The following is a 15,000-nucleotide window of genomic DNA, read 5'->3' on the forward strand; positions in this document are numbered from 1 at the left end:
ACCGAAAAGCTGACATGGATTACAGGATCTCTAACGTGCGTATTTGATCTTCTGCTTGCGTATACACACGAAGGGGGCTCAGGCACAAGCAGGTCAGCACATATGTTGACCTGGGAGAACGGAAAAAAATCTCCACCCTTTTACCCACCAGGCGCCGCCGTTACTGAGATTCGAACCCGGGACCCTCAGATTGAACGTACAACGCTTTAACCACTCGGCTATTGCGTCCGTCTTTCCTTTTTTTCAATAGCTTGATTAAACCCGTAGAAAAGAGGTTAATTTTCAACTGGGGGTGAGGGTTTGGGGGAAGCCGGGGGGGGGGGAGCCGGGGGGGAGTGGGGGGTCGATCTTGACCAGCCACAATTGAGCCCGGACGATCGATCAGTCAAGGCCAGGCCAGTCCAAAACGAACTCGGGGGTAAACTCCTAACAGGGGAGCAGTTTGAGGCTGGCGCACCGGTAATTATTTGTCAGCAGCCATATCAGACTCTTTATCTCAAGAGACTGATCTCCTACCGAACGCAGCGAACGAAGGCAGACTGGTTGATATATATATATATATATATATATATATATATATATATATATATATATATATATATGTGTGTGTGTGTGTGTGTGTGTGTGTGTGTGTGTGTGTGTGTGTGTATCTCTCTATGTATATATATATGTATATATATATATATATATATATATATATATATATATATATATATATATGTGTGTGTGTGTGTATCCTGGGGGTGAAAGGAAATGAACTGATCATAAAATAAATATTTTAAAGCAGGAGAGACGAGACAAAATTGAACAACCGTTAAAAGAAAGGTTCCTCGGTTTTTCTCTTTCGGGACTGTCTCTTTCTGCTTGTCTGTCTCTGTCTCTGTCTGTTTGTCTGTCTGTCTGTCTGTCTGTCTGTCTCTCTCTCTCTCTCTCTCTCTCTCTCTCTCTCTCTCTCTCTCTCTCTCTCTCTCTTTCTCTCTGTGTCTCTGATCAAGGTGTCCAATGTATACCAGGGTTCTTGAAATCATTTAAACAAAGAGTTATCGATTGTAGGTGGCAGGACTGGCATGACCATATGTATACTTGTGACAGATTTGCTTATTATAAATTGAGAGAGAGAGAGGGACAGACAGAGAGTGATACAGCGAGAGAGAGAGAGAGAGAGAGAGAGAGAGAGAGAGAGAGAGAGCAGCCGCTCAAGATTAAGAGAGGGAAAACAAAAAAGAGATGAAGATGAAAGAGAATAGCGGAAAACGAAAGACAACGATGGGAATATATGAAGAGAAAGAGAGTAGATTACGAGAAAGATGGACAATAATGACCAGTATGACGGGACAGAAAGTGATGGGAGTATGACAAGAAATAATAGAGAACAATGCATGACGAGAAATATAGAGAACAATATGTGTATGTCAAGTAATATAGAGAATAATGGGAGTATGACGAGAAATATAGAGAACAATGGGAATATGACCAGAAATAAAGAGAGTGATTGGAACATGACGAGAAATAAAGAGAATAATGAGAGTATGGTGAGAAATATAGAGAACAATGGGAGTATGACGAGAAATATAGAGAACAATGGGAGTATGACGAGAAAATAAGAGAATATGATGAGAAAGATAACAATGTGAGTATGACAGGAAATAAAGAGAATAATGTGAGTATGACAAGAAATAAGGGGAACAATGGTAGTACGACGAGAAATAAAGAGAATTATGTGAGTATGACGAGAAATAAGGAGAACAATGGTATTATGACGAGAAATAAAGAGAATAATGTGAGTATGACGAGAAATAAAGAGAATAATGAAAGTATGACATGAAATAAAGAGAATATGACGAGAAAGATAACAATGGGAGTATAACGAGAAATAAAGAAATTAATGTGAGTATGACAAGAAATAAAGAGAATATGACGAGAAAGATAGCAAAGTGAGTATGACAGGAAATAAAGAGAATAATGAGAGTATGACGAGAAATATAGAGAACAATGGGAATATGACGAGAAATAAAGAGAATAATGAGAGTATGATGAGAAATAATGAGAACAATGGTAGTATGACGAGAAATAAAGAAATATAATGGGATTATGACGAGAAATAAAGAGAATATGACGAGAAAGATAACAATGGGAGTATGACGAGAAATAAAGAGAATATGAAGAGAAAGATAACAATGAGAGTATGACAAGAAATAAAGAGAATGGGAGTATGACGAGAAATAAAGAGAATGGGAGTATGACAGGAAATCAAGAGAATATGACGAGAAAGATAAGAACGTGGGTATGACGAGAAATAAAGAGAATAATGGGAGTGTGACGAGAAATAAAGAGAACAATGAGGGTATGACGAGTAATATAGAGAACAATGAGAATATGACGAGAAATAAAGAGAATAATGGGAGTATGACGAGAAATATAGAAAACAATGAGAATATGACGAGAAATATAGAGAATATTGGGAGTATGACGAGAAATATAGAAAACAATGAGAATATGACGAGAAATAAAGAGAGCAATTGGAACATGACGAGAAATAAAGAGAATAATGACAGTATGATGAGAAATAAGGAGAACAATGGTAGTATGACGAGAAATAAAGAGAATCATGTGAGAATGATGAGAAAAACAAAACAAAACAAACATTGGGAGTATGACGAGAAATAAAAAGAGCAACGGGATTATGGCGAGAACTAAAGAGAATATAACGAGAGTATGACTAGAAATAAAGAGCATAACGAGAAATCAAAGAAAACAACGAGAGTGCGTGACGAACAATAAACTAGAATCATGGGAGTATGACACGAAAGGTTTCATTTACAACAGGTTGTCTCTAAAGAGAGAGAGAGAGAGAGAGAGAGAGAGGAGTAAGAATGGTGATATAAAAGAGAATAACGGGGGAGAGAGTATTACGAGAAACCAGTTCTCTCTTCTTCCTATTCAATCATTGTAGATTGAGGATATTGATGACACTGCAGTGCACTGCTATAAACAGAACACTTGTGGGGGAGATGGGGCGCAGGGGGTGGGGGGAGGGAGGGGGGGAGGGATGGGAGGTTTCATTTGCATCACGCTGCCGCTTCAAGTATGTGAAAAGGGGGAAGTAATCAGGGCGATATGAAAAAGAAAAGGGGGAGGGGGGGGGGAGAATAATGGGAGCACGACAATGAACCAGCGCCCATACCTTTCCTGTACGTTATTGTTGTAGTAGATCGGCGGGCTGTTGCAGCCGAGTGGCCGGGAGGAGATCTCATTTACAACAGGCTGTCACTCTAGAAATTAAGAGATGGGTTGGGGAGGGAGGTGGGCGCCGGGGAGGAGGGGGGCGGGGGGCGGGGGAGGGCCGGGGTGGGTGGAGGGGGAGTGAGAAAGGAGCTATGAAAGTCAATAGAATGACGAGAAACCAATCCGTCCCCCCTACACCCCCCCCCCCCCCCCCCCCTGTACCTTATTGTCTATTGACTACAGTATTGTGTGTGCACTGGCTGAGGCTACTGCTGGTGTTGGTGCTGGTGCTTCTGCTGCAAAATAAGCTGAGCAGTGAATGCCAGGGGGTGGGCGTGGTTGGCCCGGTGGGTGGTTCGTTTTCAACTGGTTCTCCCCGCTCAGTAATGAGAGAAGGAAGAAAGAAGGATGGGGGTATGAAGAGAATAGTTATGCGGAAATTTCTATCATTAAAAAAAAAAGAAAAAAAAAAGATTGTGAGAGTATAATAATCAACCAGTCGTATATCTTTTTCCTTGTGCTGCATTGTGTGCACTGTGACTGCTGGTCTAGACTGAGAGGGGGCATACACGCGTACACGGTTTCTCTTCATGATATGAAGATCATAAAGATAATTATTTATGAATTCTCACACACACACACACACACACACACACACACACACACACACACACACACACACACACACACACACACGCCCTCATTTCTCTTGCTGAGATCATGCAGTCTTTTATGGATCTAACTCTAATTCTGATACATAATTTCCGAGGTCCATTGTGGCGTTTATTGCTCGGCCAATTGTGTGCAGGTTCAGTACTCATTGCTTGTGTGTGCTTGTCAGTTTGATTTATTCAGAGTCTGTTTTCATGGAAACACACACACACACACACACACACACACACACACACACGCACGCACGCACGCACGCACACACACACACACACGTACACACACACACACACACACACGCAAACACACACACACGCACACACGCACACACACACACACACACGCACGCACGCACGCACACACACACACACACACACACACACACACACACACACACACACACACACACACACACACACATATACGCACGCGCGCGCGCGACGTTCTTGTGAGAAGCGGATGTTGGAGTGAGGTGTGTGTTTATGAGTGTATGAGCTTCCCCACTCTCTTTCTGTCTCCCCCCCCTCCCTCTCTCTCTCTCCCTCTCTGTTTCTCTTCCTTTCTCTCTCTCTGTCCCTCTCTCGGCCTTTCTTTTTCAACGACACACCCAGGCACACACGCCGGGAGCGCGCGCACTGACATACACGTATTACTGTACGCACACACATTATATTCACGCACGCTAAGAGATAGAGTGGGAATGAGAGAGACAGACAGACAGAGGGACAGAGACAGAGAGTGTGAGCGAGCGAGCTAGAGAGAGAGACAGAGAGAGAGAGAGAGATCAACACAAACTGACTTCATAGCTTGAACACGATCAGTTAATCAGTGGGATTGAATTCAGCTCTCACCAGCCTGTCCACCCACACAGATAACCCATTATGGTAGAGGAGCAGCCTGTGTTGTGGAAGACTTGCCTGCAGCATACAGGGCAAAGGGTTTCCAACAAAGCCACCCTCCATGTGCTGTTTTGTTTTCAAGAATTTAATGTTCTTAATTGGAATGAGTTGCGTTTAGTTTGGTTTTATTATCAAGTTTTTGTCACTTTGGATTGAACGCAGTTCACGTGTTTCTTCTTAAACAGTTAAATTGAGTTCGATCAATTGCTGATGAATTGATGATTTGAAGTAATTGAAATAACTGGCTTCAATTTGGCTAGCTTCTCCAGTCGGTTTGATTTAATTTGACGTGAAATGATTTTATGTCAAAATGTGATGTGATGTTGTGTTTTGATGTGTTGTACGATTGTGGCTCTTTGTGCTGCAGCCTTTGGGGCCAGTTGGTCATTGGGAACCATCCCAACATGGACTGTCCTAAAATCCCTCTTGGCCGAGAGAGTGGGGATGTAACTTGGGCAAGACACTCTCCACCACAGTCAAATTCTTGCCCAGATAGTTGGAACAGCAGTTTCCTCCTCTGCTGTTCTGATGGTCATAGTCGGAACACGACTGACAATCATACATACGATTCATACGTAAGGTGTAAAAACAGTTTATTAATTGATCAATCAATCAATTGTATGTATGTATGTATGTATGTATGTATGTATGTATGTATGTATGTATCTATCTATCTATCTATCTATCTATCTGTGTGTCTATCTACCGACCTATGAGAATGTGTGTCTGCATGTATTGATCTACCAATTTATCTCTTATGTATGTATGTATGGACGTATCTAGCTATGTATGTATGTATGTATGTCTCAATCTGTTGTATGTATGTATGTCTCAATGTATGTATGTATGGATGGATGGATGTATCTAGCTACGTATTTATGTATGAATGCATATATCAATCTATCTGTATATCTATCTGCCGATCTATATACCTGTCTGTGTGTCTGTCTACTTATCTATCTGTATGATAGTTAGTCGTGTCCGACTAGGACCATCAGAACAGCAGAGGAGGCAACTGCTGTTCTGACTATTTGGGCTAGAATTTGATTACAGTGCAGAGTGTCTTGCCCAAGCGACATCCCCACTCTCTCTCAGCCAAGAGGGTTTTAGGACAGTCGGCGCTGGGATGGTTCCCAAAGGCCAACTGGCCCCCAATCTACCTATCTATCTATCTGTCTATCTATCTATCTATCTAACTAACTAAGTTTTATTCCAGCTGTGTGCGGTGTACGTGTTCGAATACGTGGCCAGAGGGTGCGCGGCCAAAGTACGGCCCGACAAGGAGTACCACGTGGGCTGTCCGGAACTGTACGCTGCTCTCCAGCTGTGTTATCAGGTCTGTGTGCCTTTCTGGCTGTCTGTGTGCCTGCCTGGCTGTCTGCCTGCCTGCCTGCCTGTTTTCCTGTACTAACCTGCCTGTCTGCCTGTTTTGCTGTACTAACCTGCCTGCCTGCCTGTTTTGCTGTACTAACCTGTCTGCCTGTTTTGCTGTACTAACCTGTCTGCCTGTTTTGCTGTACTAACCTGCCTGTCTGTTTTGCTGTACTAGTCTGCCTGTTTTGCTATACTAACGTGCCTGTCTGCCTGTTTTGCTGTACTAACTTGTCTGCCTGTTTTTCTGTACTAACCTGCCTGCCTGTTTTGCTGTACTAACCTGCCTGTCTGCCTGTTTTTGCTATTCTAACCTATCTGCCTGTTGTACTTGCCAGCCTCCTGGTTTGCTGTACTAACCTGTCTGCCTGTTTTACTCTACTAACCTGCCTTCCTGTTTTGCTGTACTAACCTTCCTGTCTGCCTGTTTTGCTGTACTAACCTGTCTGCCTGTTTTGCTGTACTAACCTGCCTGTCTGCCTGTTTTGCTGTACTAACCTGCCTGTCTGCCTGTTTTGCTGTACTTTCTTGTCTTTCTGCCTGTTTCGCTGTACCAACCTGTCTGCCTGTTTTGCTGTACTAACCTGCCTGTCTGCTGCCTGTTTTGCTGTACTAACCTGCCTGTCTGCCTGTTTTGCTGTACTAACTTTCTTGTCTGCCTGTTTTGCTGTACTAACCTGTCTGCCTGTTTTGCTGTACTAACCTGTCTTTCTGCCTGTTTCGCTGTACTAACCTGTCTGCCTGTTTTGCTGTACTAACCTGCCTGTCTGCTGCCTGTTTTGCTGTACTAACCTGCCTGTCTGCCTGTTTTGCTGTACTAACTTTCTTGTCTGCCTGTTTTGCTGTACTAACCTGTCTGCCTGTTTTGCTGTACTAACCTGTCTGTCTGCCTGTTTTGCTGTACTAAATGTCTGTTTGCCTGTTTTGCTGTACTATCCTGTCTGTCTGCCTGTTTTGCTGTACTATCCTGTCTGCCTGTTTTGCTGTTCTTTCTTGTCTGCCTGTTTTTCTGTACTAACCTGCCAGTCTGCCTGTTTTGCTGACTAACCTGTCTTCCTGTTTTGCTCTTCTTTCCTGTTTGCCTGTTTTGCTGTACTAACCTGTCTGCCTGTTTTGCTGTTCTTTCCTGTCTGTCTGTTTTGCTGTACTAACCTGCCTGTCTGCCTGTTTTGCTGTACTAACCTGCCTGTCTGCCTGTTTTGCTGTACTAACCTGCCTGTCTGTCTGTTTTGCTGTACTAACCTGCCTGTCTGCCTGTTTTGCTGTACTAACTTGCCTGTCTGCATGTTTTGCTGTACTAACCTGCCTGTCTGCCTGTTTTGCTGTACTAACCTGCCTGCCTGTTTTGCTGTACTAACCTGTCTGTCTGCCTGTTTTGCTGTACTAACCTGTCTGCCTGTTTTGCTGTACTAATCTGCCTGTCTGCCTGTTTTGCTGTTCTTTCCTGTCTGCCTGTTTTGCTGTACTAACGTGCCTGTCTGCCTGTTTTGCTGTACTAACCTTTCTGCCTGTTTTGCTGTTCTTTCCTGTCTGCCTGTTTTGCTGTACTAATCTGTCTGCCTGTTTTGCTGTACTAACCTGTCTGCCTGTTTTGCTGTTCTTTCCTGTCTGCCTGTTTTGCTGTACTAACCTGTCTGTCTGCCTGTTTTGCTGTACTAACCTGTCTGTCTGCCTGTTTTGCTGTACTTTCTTGTCTTTCTGCCTGTTTTGCTTTAATTTTACTGTCTGCCTGTTTTGCTGTACTAACCTGTCTGCCTGTTTTGCTGTACTTTCTTGTCTTTCTGCCTGTTTTGCTTTAATTTTACTGTCTGCCTGTTTTGCTGTACTAACCTGCTTGTCTGCCTGTTTTGCTGTTCTTTCCTGTCTGCCTGTTTTGCTGTACTAACCTGTCTGCCTGTTTTGCTGTACTAACTTGTCTGCCTGTTTTGCTGTACTAATCTGTCTGCCTGTTTTGCTGTACTAACCTGTCTTTCTGCCTGTTTTGCTGTACTAACCTGTCTGTCTGCCTGTTTTGCTGTACTAACCTGTCTGTCTGCCTGTTTTGCTGTACCTGTCAGGCTCCTGGTTTCCTGTTGCTTCGCTTCCAGTTCCAAGTTGTGGTGTTTTTTGGTTTTTTTGTTGTTGTTTTTTTGTTTGTTTGTTTGTTGTTGTTTTTTTGAAGAGAGTGTATGTCGGTGCTGGTGATCATCATTGTTGTTGTGGCCAAGCTGGACGCTACCGTCCTAGTCCTCATACATGAATTAATAAGTACGCTGTGTGTGTGGTTGGACTTGAAACACAAAACATCATCAACAGCAACAACAAATAATTGTAGCCAAGAAAGGTGTGGGGTGTCGATGTTGAGGATGGTGATGGGTGACGATGGTGGTGGGTTGAATGATGATGAGTGATGATAATCAGAACAACAAGAACAACCACAAAAAAACAACGATGATAATGATAACGATAACGACGATGGTGATGACGATGAAACATCTCTCCACAACATGCCCTTTCTCACACGCCCGTCCACCTTCCCATTTACCCACACACACACACATACGCGCGCGCGCGCGCGCACACACACACACCTGATGGTCTTCTGATTTTTTGATAATGTTTTTTTTCTTTTGTTTGTTTGTTTGTGTGTGTGTGTGTGTGTGTGGTTGTGTGTGTGTGGTTGTGTGTGTGTGTGTGTGTGTGTGCGTGCGTGTGTGTGTGCGTGTGTGTGTGTGTGCGTGCGTGTGTGTGTGTGTGTGTGTGTGTGTGTGTCTGTGTGTATGTGTGTGTGTATGTGTGCGTGTGTGTGCATGTGCGTGCGTGCGTGTGTGTGTGTGCGTGCGTGCGTGTGTGCGTGTGTGTGTGTGTGTGTGTGCGTGTGTGTGTGTGTGTGTGTGTGTGTGTGTGCGCGCGTGCAGATGGGGGTGTTCGTGTCCCGGTCGTCGGTGCAGATGTTCAAGATCCGCAGCGTAGGGGTGATGTCCGTTCTGCAGTTCTTCAACATGGTCCTCTGGATCGTCGACGCCAAGGTGAGTCCACACTTGTCTCCCTCGCCCTTTGTCTCTGTCTCTCTGTCTCTCTTTCTCTCTCATTTTCTCTCCCCTACTCTCTCTTTCTCTCTCTGTGTCTCTGCCTCTCTCATTCTCTCTCCCCTACTCTCTCTCTTTCTCTCTCTGTCTCTGCCTCTCTCATTCTCTCTCCCCTACTCTCTCTCTTTCTCTCTCTGTCTCTGCCTCTCTCATTCTCTCTCCCCTACTCTCTCTCTCTCTCTGTTTCTGTCTCTCTGTGTATCTCTTATTGTATAGTTATTATACAATGAAAGTATGTTGATGCATTTACCCATGTCATAAGGCCAGTGACATTTAAGTGTCAAAGTATCTGTGTGTGTGTGTGTGTGTGTGTGTGTGTGTGTTTTCTCTCTCTCTCTTATAAAAAAACGATTTGAGTTCTGAGTTTCTCTCTCTCTCTCTCTCTCTGTCTGTCTGTCTTTCTCTCTCTCTCTCTCTCTGTCTCTCTCTGTGTCTATTTGTCAGTCCACATCTCTCTCTCTCTCTCTTGTAAGGTGGCGATAGTCTTGATAATTGTTGGCCTTAGTGGTCGGCGAGGCTCTAAGCACTATAATTTGATATGATTTGATTTCTCTCTCTCTCTCTCTCTCTCTCTCTCTCTCTCTCTCTCGCTCTCGCTCTCTCTATTTATGTCTCTCTATCCATCTGTCTGTCTGTCTGTCTGTCCCTCTCTCTCTCTATCCGTCTGTCTGCATAAGTCATAGATTTTACTTATCGAAATCAATGTAAGATTTGGTACACCGCAAATTTTTTCATGCACACCCCCGAAAACGTAGCATGGCTGCCTACATGGCGGGGGTAAAAATGGTCGTACACGTAAAAAGCCCACTCGTGTACATAGGAGTGAACGTAGGAGTTGCAGCCCATGAACGAAGAAGATTGATTGATTGATTGAATCTTTAATGGGTAAAGAATTAGGCGCAGTAAAGAAAGTGTTTGATCTGTGACAATTGGAATACACTAGATGATACTTGTTTTATAAGGCAATGAATATGTTCCTGCCAGAAGAAGAGGAAGAAGAAGAAAACAATCACCATCATGGTCTCTCAGTTCAAGGTGGTGCCGGTCTACCTGCTGCCGGCCCTGATGATCGTGGTGGGTCTCCTGGGCGGGGCCAGCTACGTCAACATCTTCTACATGCTGCTGCACGACCCTGTCTACCCGGACAGAGACCGCGAGTTCTGCATCAACGTCACTGCCATGTTCATCACCCTGGGTAGGTTTTTTTTTTGCTGCATGCATGGCCACCCCGCTTTTTCGCTGCTTGTTGGTTGGTTGGTTCGGGTTTTTTTTTTTTTTTATTTTTTTTAATTATTATTATTTAAGGCAGTGGTAGCTGGGAGGAACGGGGGGAGGGTATGTTGGTTGTTCGGATGGTTGGTTATAATCTGAGGCTGATTCAGCCATTGTTTGGTTATTAATTATCGTATTAATTATCTCAAGGCCTGACTAAGCGCGTTGGGTTACGCTGCTGGTCAGACAGCTGCTTGGCAGATGTGGTGTAGCGTATATGGATTTGTCCGAACGCAGTGACGCCTCCTTGAGCTACTGAAACTGAAACTAATTATCGTAATCTTCATTGTACTGTGCGGACCTATCTTAGCTGGCAGTTTTCTCGCGGAGTTGAAGAGATATTACCATCAGTGAATGTTCGGATCTATTTTCTAAGGCCTTTCGACTCTTCGTTTCAGGGTTATTGTGCTCAGTTTTTGATGTAGATTCTGTCATGAAACTAGTGCTCACTTATCTCGCCCGGTCCACAAACATCGCCTGCAATGATGCGTTCCTTCAGTCTCTGCTGCCAGTCAGAAAGCAGCTCTTTTTGTTTATTGTCGAGCAAACCATGCCAAGATAAACTAAAAACATGGCGGCTTTAGTTGACAAGTGTCGGTTCATGTCGCAGTGTCTCATTTCGCGTCGTTCCCCCCCCCCCCCCCCCCTCCCCACCTAAAAAAGCCTAACTCTAATCTAGAGATTAAATTATACACCACATGTCATTTAACACATGCCTGTTTTGCAAAACACACGGACATTTTCGTTTAAACAGGTCCCAGAATTTCCTCGAACTACAGAGCGGAGACAGCAGCACTACTCCATGCTGCACAAGGCCTCAGGACGTCAGTCAACCCACCACCAAAGATAGCCTTCTTCACTGACTGCAGATCTCTCCTGCAGGGACTCCAGTCAACCAGAAACGAACAGCAGCTGACAAACATCAAAGCAGCCCTTCATGACCTTTCAAAACGGTCGACTGTCACTGTTCAGTGGGTTCCTTCTCACTGTGGGGTCATGGGGAACGAAAAGGCCGATGCTCTCTCCAAGGCAGGCAGCAAAATGAAGCAGTTCAGCCACCCCGTGACCTACAGAGAGGCCAGGACCATCATCCACAACCGTTACCAGAACCAGTGGATGAGAAGGCTGGGTGCAAACAGTGGTGTCGATCCAATCCACCAGCTCCAGAGACACCAGCAGACTGTCCTCTTCAGACTGAGAACCGGCCACTGCCGACTACTGAGTCACCTTCACCGTATGAAGATCGCCCACACTGATGAGTGTCCATGTGGCACTGGACCCCAGACCCCTGAACACATCCTCCAACACTGCCCAACCCATGAAGCTCTACGGCGTCAAACCTGGCCAGGGGGCACGGAGCTACAGGCGCAGCTTTGGGGAGACCGCCACGACCTGGAGAAGACCGTGGGCTACATCGTGGCGACGGGGGTGACCGTCTGACGCAGCCAAAACATCGAACGCAGAAGAAGAAGAAGAAGAAGGATTCTGGAATCGAAAAAGAACCGGAAAGATTTAACCGAAAGGTCAAACTTTTTAACTTGGTGCCGCTACTTCTCATAATTGGACAAGGAAAATCTCTGATGTTCTGTGTACGCAAAGCCTTACTTTAGCTATGTGACATCCTGTCTTAGAAAAGACGTCACAATAGTTTCATGCGTAATAGGCCTCCTGACGCAAAATAGTATATATAAAAATTTTTTTTAAAGTGACGTAGAATTGGGGTCTTCGAAGAACGTGTGTGTGGGTGCGTAGGGGAATGAACAGATTGTTGCAGCATTTCCGTAGTTACCCCATGAAACATAAAGTTAACTATTCTTATGATTATTAATTCTCATTACCGCTCGTTTAACCTTCTTTCCAACCCAACACACATCTAATTAACCCATTCTGTTCTAAGCACACAATTATATCAGCGCGTTGCAAGGAAAACGTCAACAGTTCTTTAGCCATTGTGAAACAACGCGATTAGCAATGATGATGTAATGTCATTAATTGGGGCGGTGTGGGTGAGCGAATTAGGCGTGACTGGTATGGAAATGCGATGTGATCAAATAAGAACGCTCGCACGCACACGCACACACGCGCACACACACACACACACACACACACAGCGCAACGCGCGCGCACGCACACATACACATGATTAAAACGAAGAGTTGTTTTTCACATACACACACGCACGGGCGTACGCTCACACATACACAGCACGCGAGTGCGCGCACGCACGCACTCACGCACGCACGCACGCACGCGCACACACACACACACACACACACACACAGGTTACAAGCCATGCATATCAAAAACGCGTGCGCGAAAACACTCTGGCAGCCTTATTATTCACTGACACTTGTACACACACACACACACACACACACACACACACACACACACACACACACACACACACACACACACACACTCACACACACACACGCGCGCGCGCGCGTTACAGGCTAGACATATTAATAAAAGCTTGTGGAAAAACACGATGGCAGCCTTATTTTTCACCCACACACCCACCCACCCACACTCTCTCTCTCTCTCTCTCACACACAAACACACACACACACACACACACACACACACACACACACACACGTGACACACACGCACGCACGCACACAGGCACACAGAGCCTTGATATGAATAATTACATTCCTGATTCAGACTGCTATCGGCACGTTCGCCAACGGCGTGCGGCAAAATATCATCAAACAACAGCACCAGCAGCAGCAGCAGCTGTTTAAAAAAAAAACAATATCACAACAATGATAGAGGGAAGATTGCACGGCGCAACCATGTCTGATTGTTATCAGCCTCACACAATATTCAAAACTCTCAATCAAAACAGAAAAAAAAAACAACAACATAAAGACAAGACAAAATAAAACAATGCAAAAAAAACACAAAAAAACAAAAAAAACACCCGAAGTCTATCGATTCATTCCCAGCCCCGTCTCCATGTCTGTCTCTGTCTCTGTCCGTCTCTATCTGTCTCTCTGTCTGTCTTTCTCTCTCTCCCTCTCTCTCCCGCTCTCTCTCTCTCTCCCTCCCTCTCTCTCTCTTCTCTCTCTTACACATAGAAATATATACAAACACGCGCGCGCACGCACGTTCTCGCAGACTATGCGAGCATATAATTATAATATACACGCCGCGCGCACGAACTCACTCTCGCTGCCTTGGGAGTTGTAATCCGCTCATACATACATATGTAACGCAGTGGTAATGTAACGGGGTTTATGTTGTGAGGGATTGAATCAAAATGATACAAAGGATAAAGAGGAATAAAAGGATGTTTGAAGGATCAAAAGAATCAAAAGGATCAAAAGAATTCACACACAGGCCAAGGACATATAGAGGCAAGTCGCAAAAGGGGTTTCTATTGTTTTATTACAATAGGGACTTAGATAAGAGAAGAAGAAGAAGAAAGTGCCTGCAAGGCACAAACAAATAACATAGGTACATCGTTCGAAATGTAAACGGGGAGTGAAAGCACGTGTATGCACATTACAATGGGAAGGCTGCCACCGGGTTTGGAACAGGCAACAACATAGCATAAATACGGACAACAATTGACATTTAACATGATACATTTAACTAGTGGTTGAAGCTAAGCTGATCTGGTGAAAGTACGATGACAGTAAGCCTATTGATTGTATGAAGTTTATACTGTATATAAGTCTAACTCAAATGAATGAGTTGTGTATTGCATTGTAATATTCTTTTTGTCGCAACATATTTCTTTGTGTGAAATTCGTGTGAGAGCGCCACCCTTCTTTCCATGCCTGCAATTTTATTTGTTTTCCTTTCGAAGTGGATTTTTTTCTACCGAATTTTGCTAGGGACAACCGTTTTGTTGCTGTAGGTTCTTTTAAGTGGCACTCTGCTGGAGCATGCCGGATAGGAAGACATGATAATACAGAACAGTATAATGATTAGCAGACTGTATTATGGATCGGATGGTTGACATTCATTCAACACTATCTTGCAGTCACCACAACAGAATACTGCTTACACACATTAAAAGAAGACTAAGCACATTATGCCTGAATAAATTCACTATGACTCGTAAAACTTTAGCAGTAGAGACATCAGCATATGGGGAAAAAAGAACACCCCCCCCCGAAAAAAAAGAAGATTATTATATTAGTGACTTTTATATCAGTTACTGGCTACCTGAAAGACAAATGAATGATTCATGTCATAGCACAATACAATGATTGGAAAAAAAAGGTTGGCCTATAGCATGGCCTATGGACTCAATTAAAGTATCCGGTTAAAGACAAAAGGCCAAAGCACAGTTAAACATGGCCTGTGTTCTAAAATAAGATTAAACACAACACAGCTGAGCGGATATGTGTGTGTGGTTTCTGTGTCGGCTGGATGCGTGACACACAAACTTACTTTAAACTGATGACCAACACTGCAAGTGTATGTATCTCTCGGGCCTGGTTGACGCCGGGATATCATTATGACAGGAAGCATAGAGT

General features: G+C 44.3%; 1 protein-coding gene across 1 annotated transcript in view; it reads left to right on the plus strand.

The window, feature by feature from the left end:
- The window catches only part of LOC143301366 (battenin-like), an 85,619-nt gene that overhangs the window by 66,396 nt on the left and 4,223 nt on the right, over positions 1–15,000 (plus strand). The window contains exons 12-14 of the mRNA XM_076615605.1: positions 6,010–6,129; positions 9,062–9,172; positions 10,262–10,427. Coding sequence (XP_076471720.1) covers positions 6,010–6,129; positions 9,062–9,172; positions 10,262–10,427 — 397 coding nt within the window. The remainder of the gene's footprint in view (positions 1–6,009; positions 6,130–9,061; positions 9,173–10,261; positions 10,428–15,000) is intronic.

Source organism: Babylonia areolata, chromosome 27 (genome assembly GCF_041734735.1).
Source record: "Babylonia areolata isolate BAREFJ2019XMU chromosome 27, ASM4173473v1, whole genome shotgun sequence".
NCBI lineage: Eukaryota > Metazoa > Mollusca > Gastropoda > Neogastropoda > Buccinidae > Babylonia > Babylonia areolata.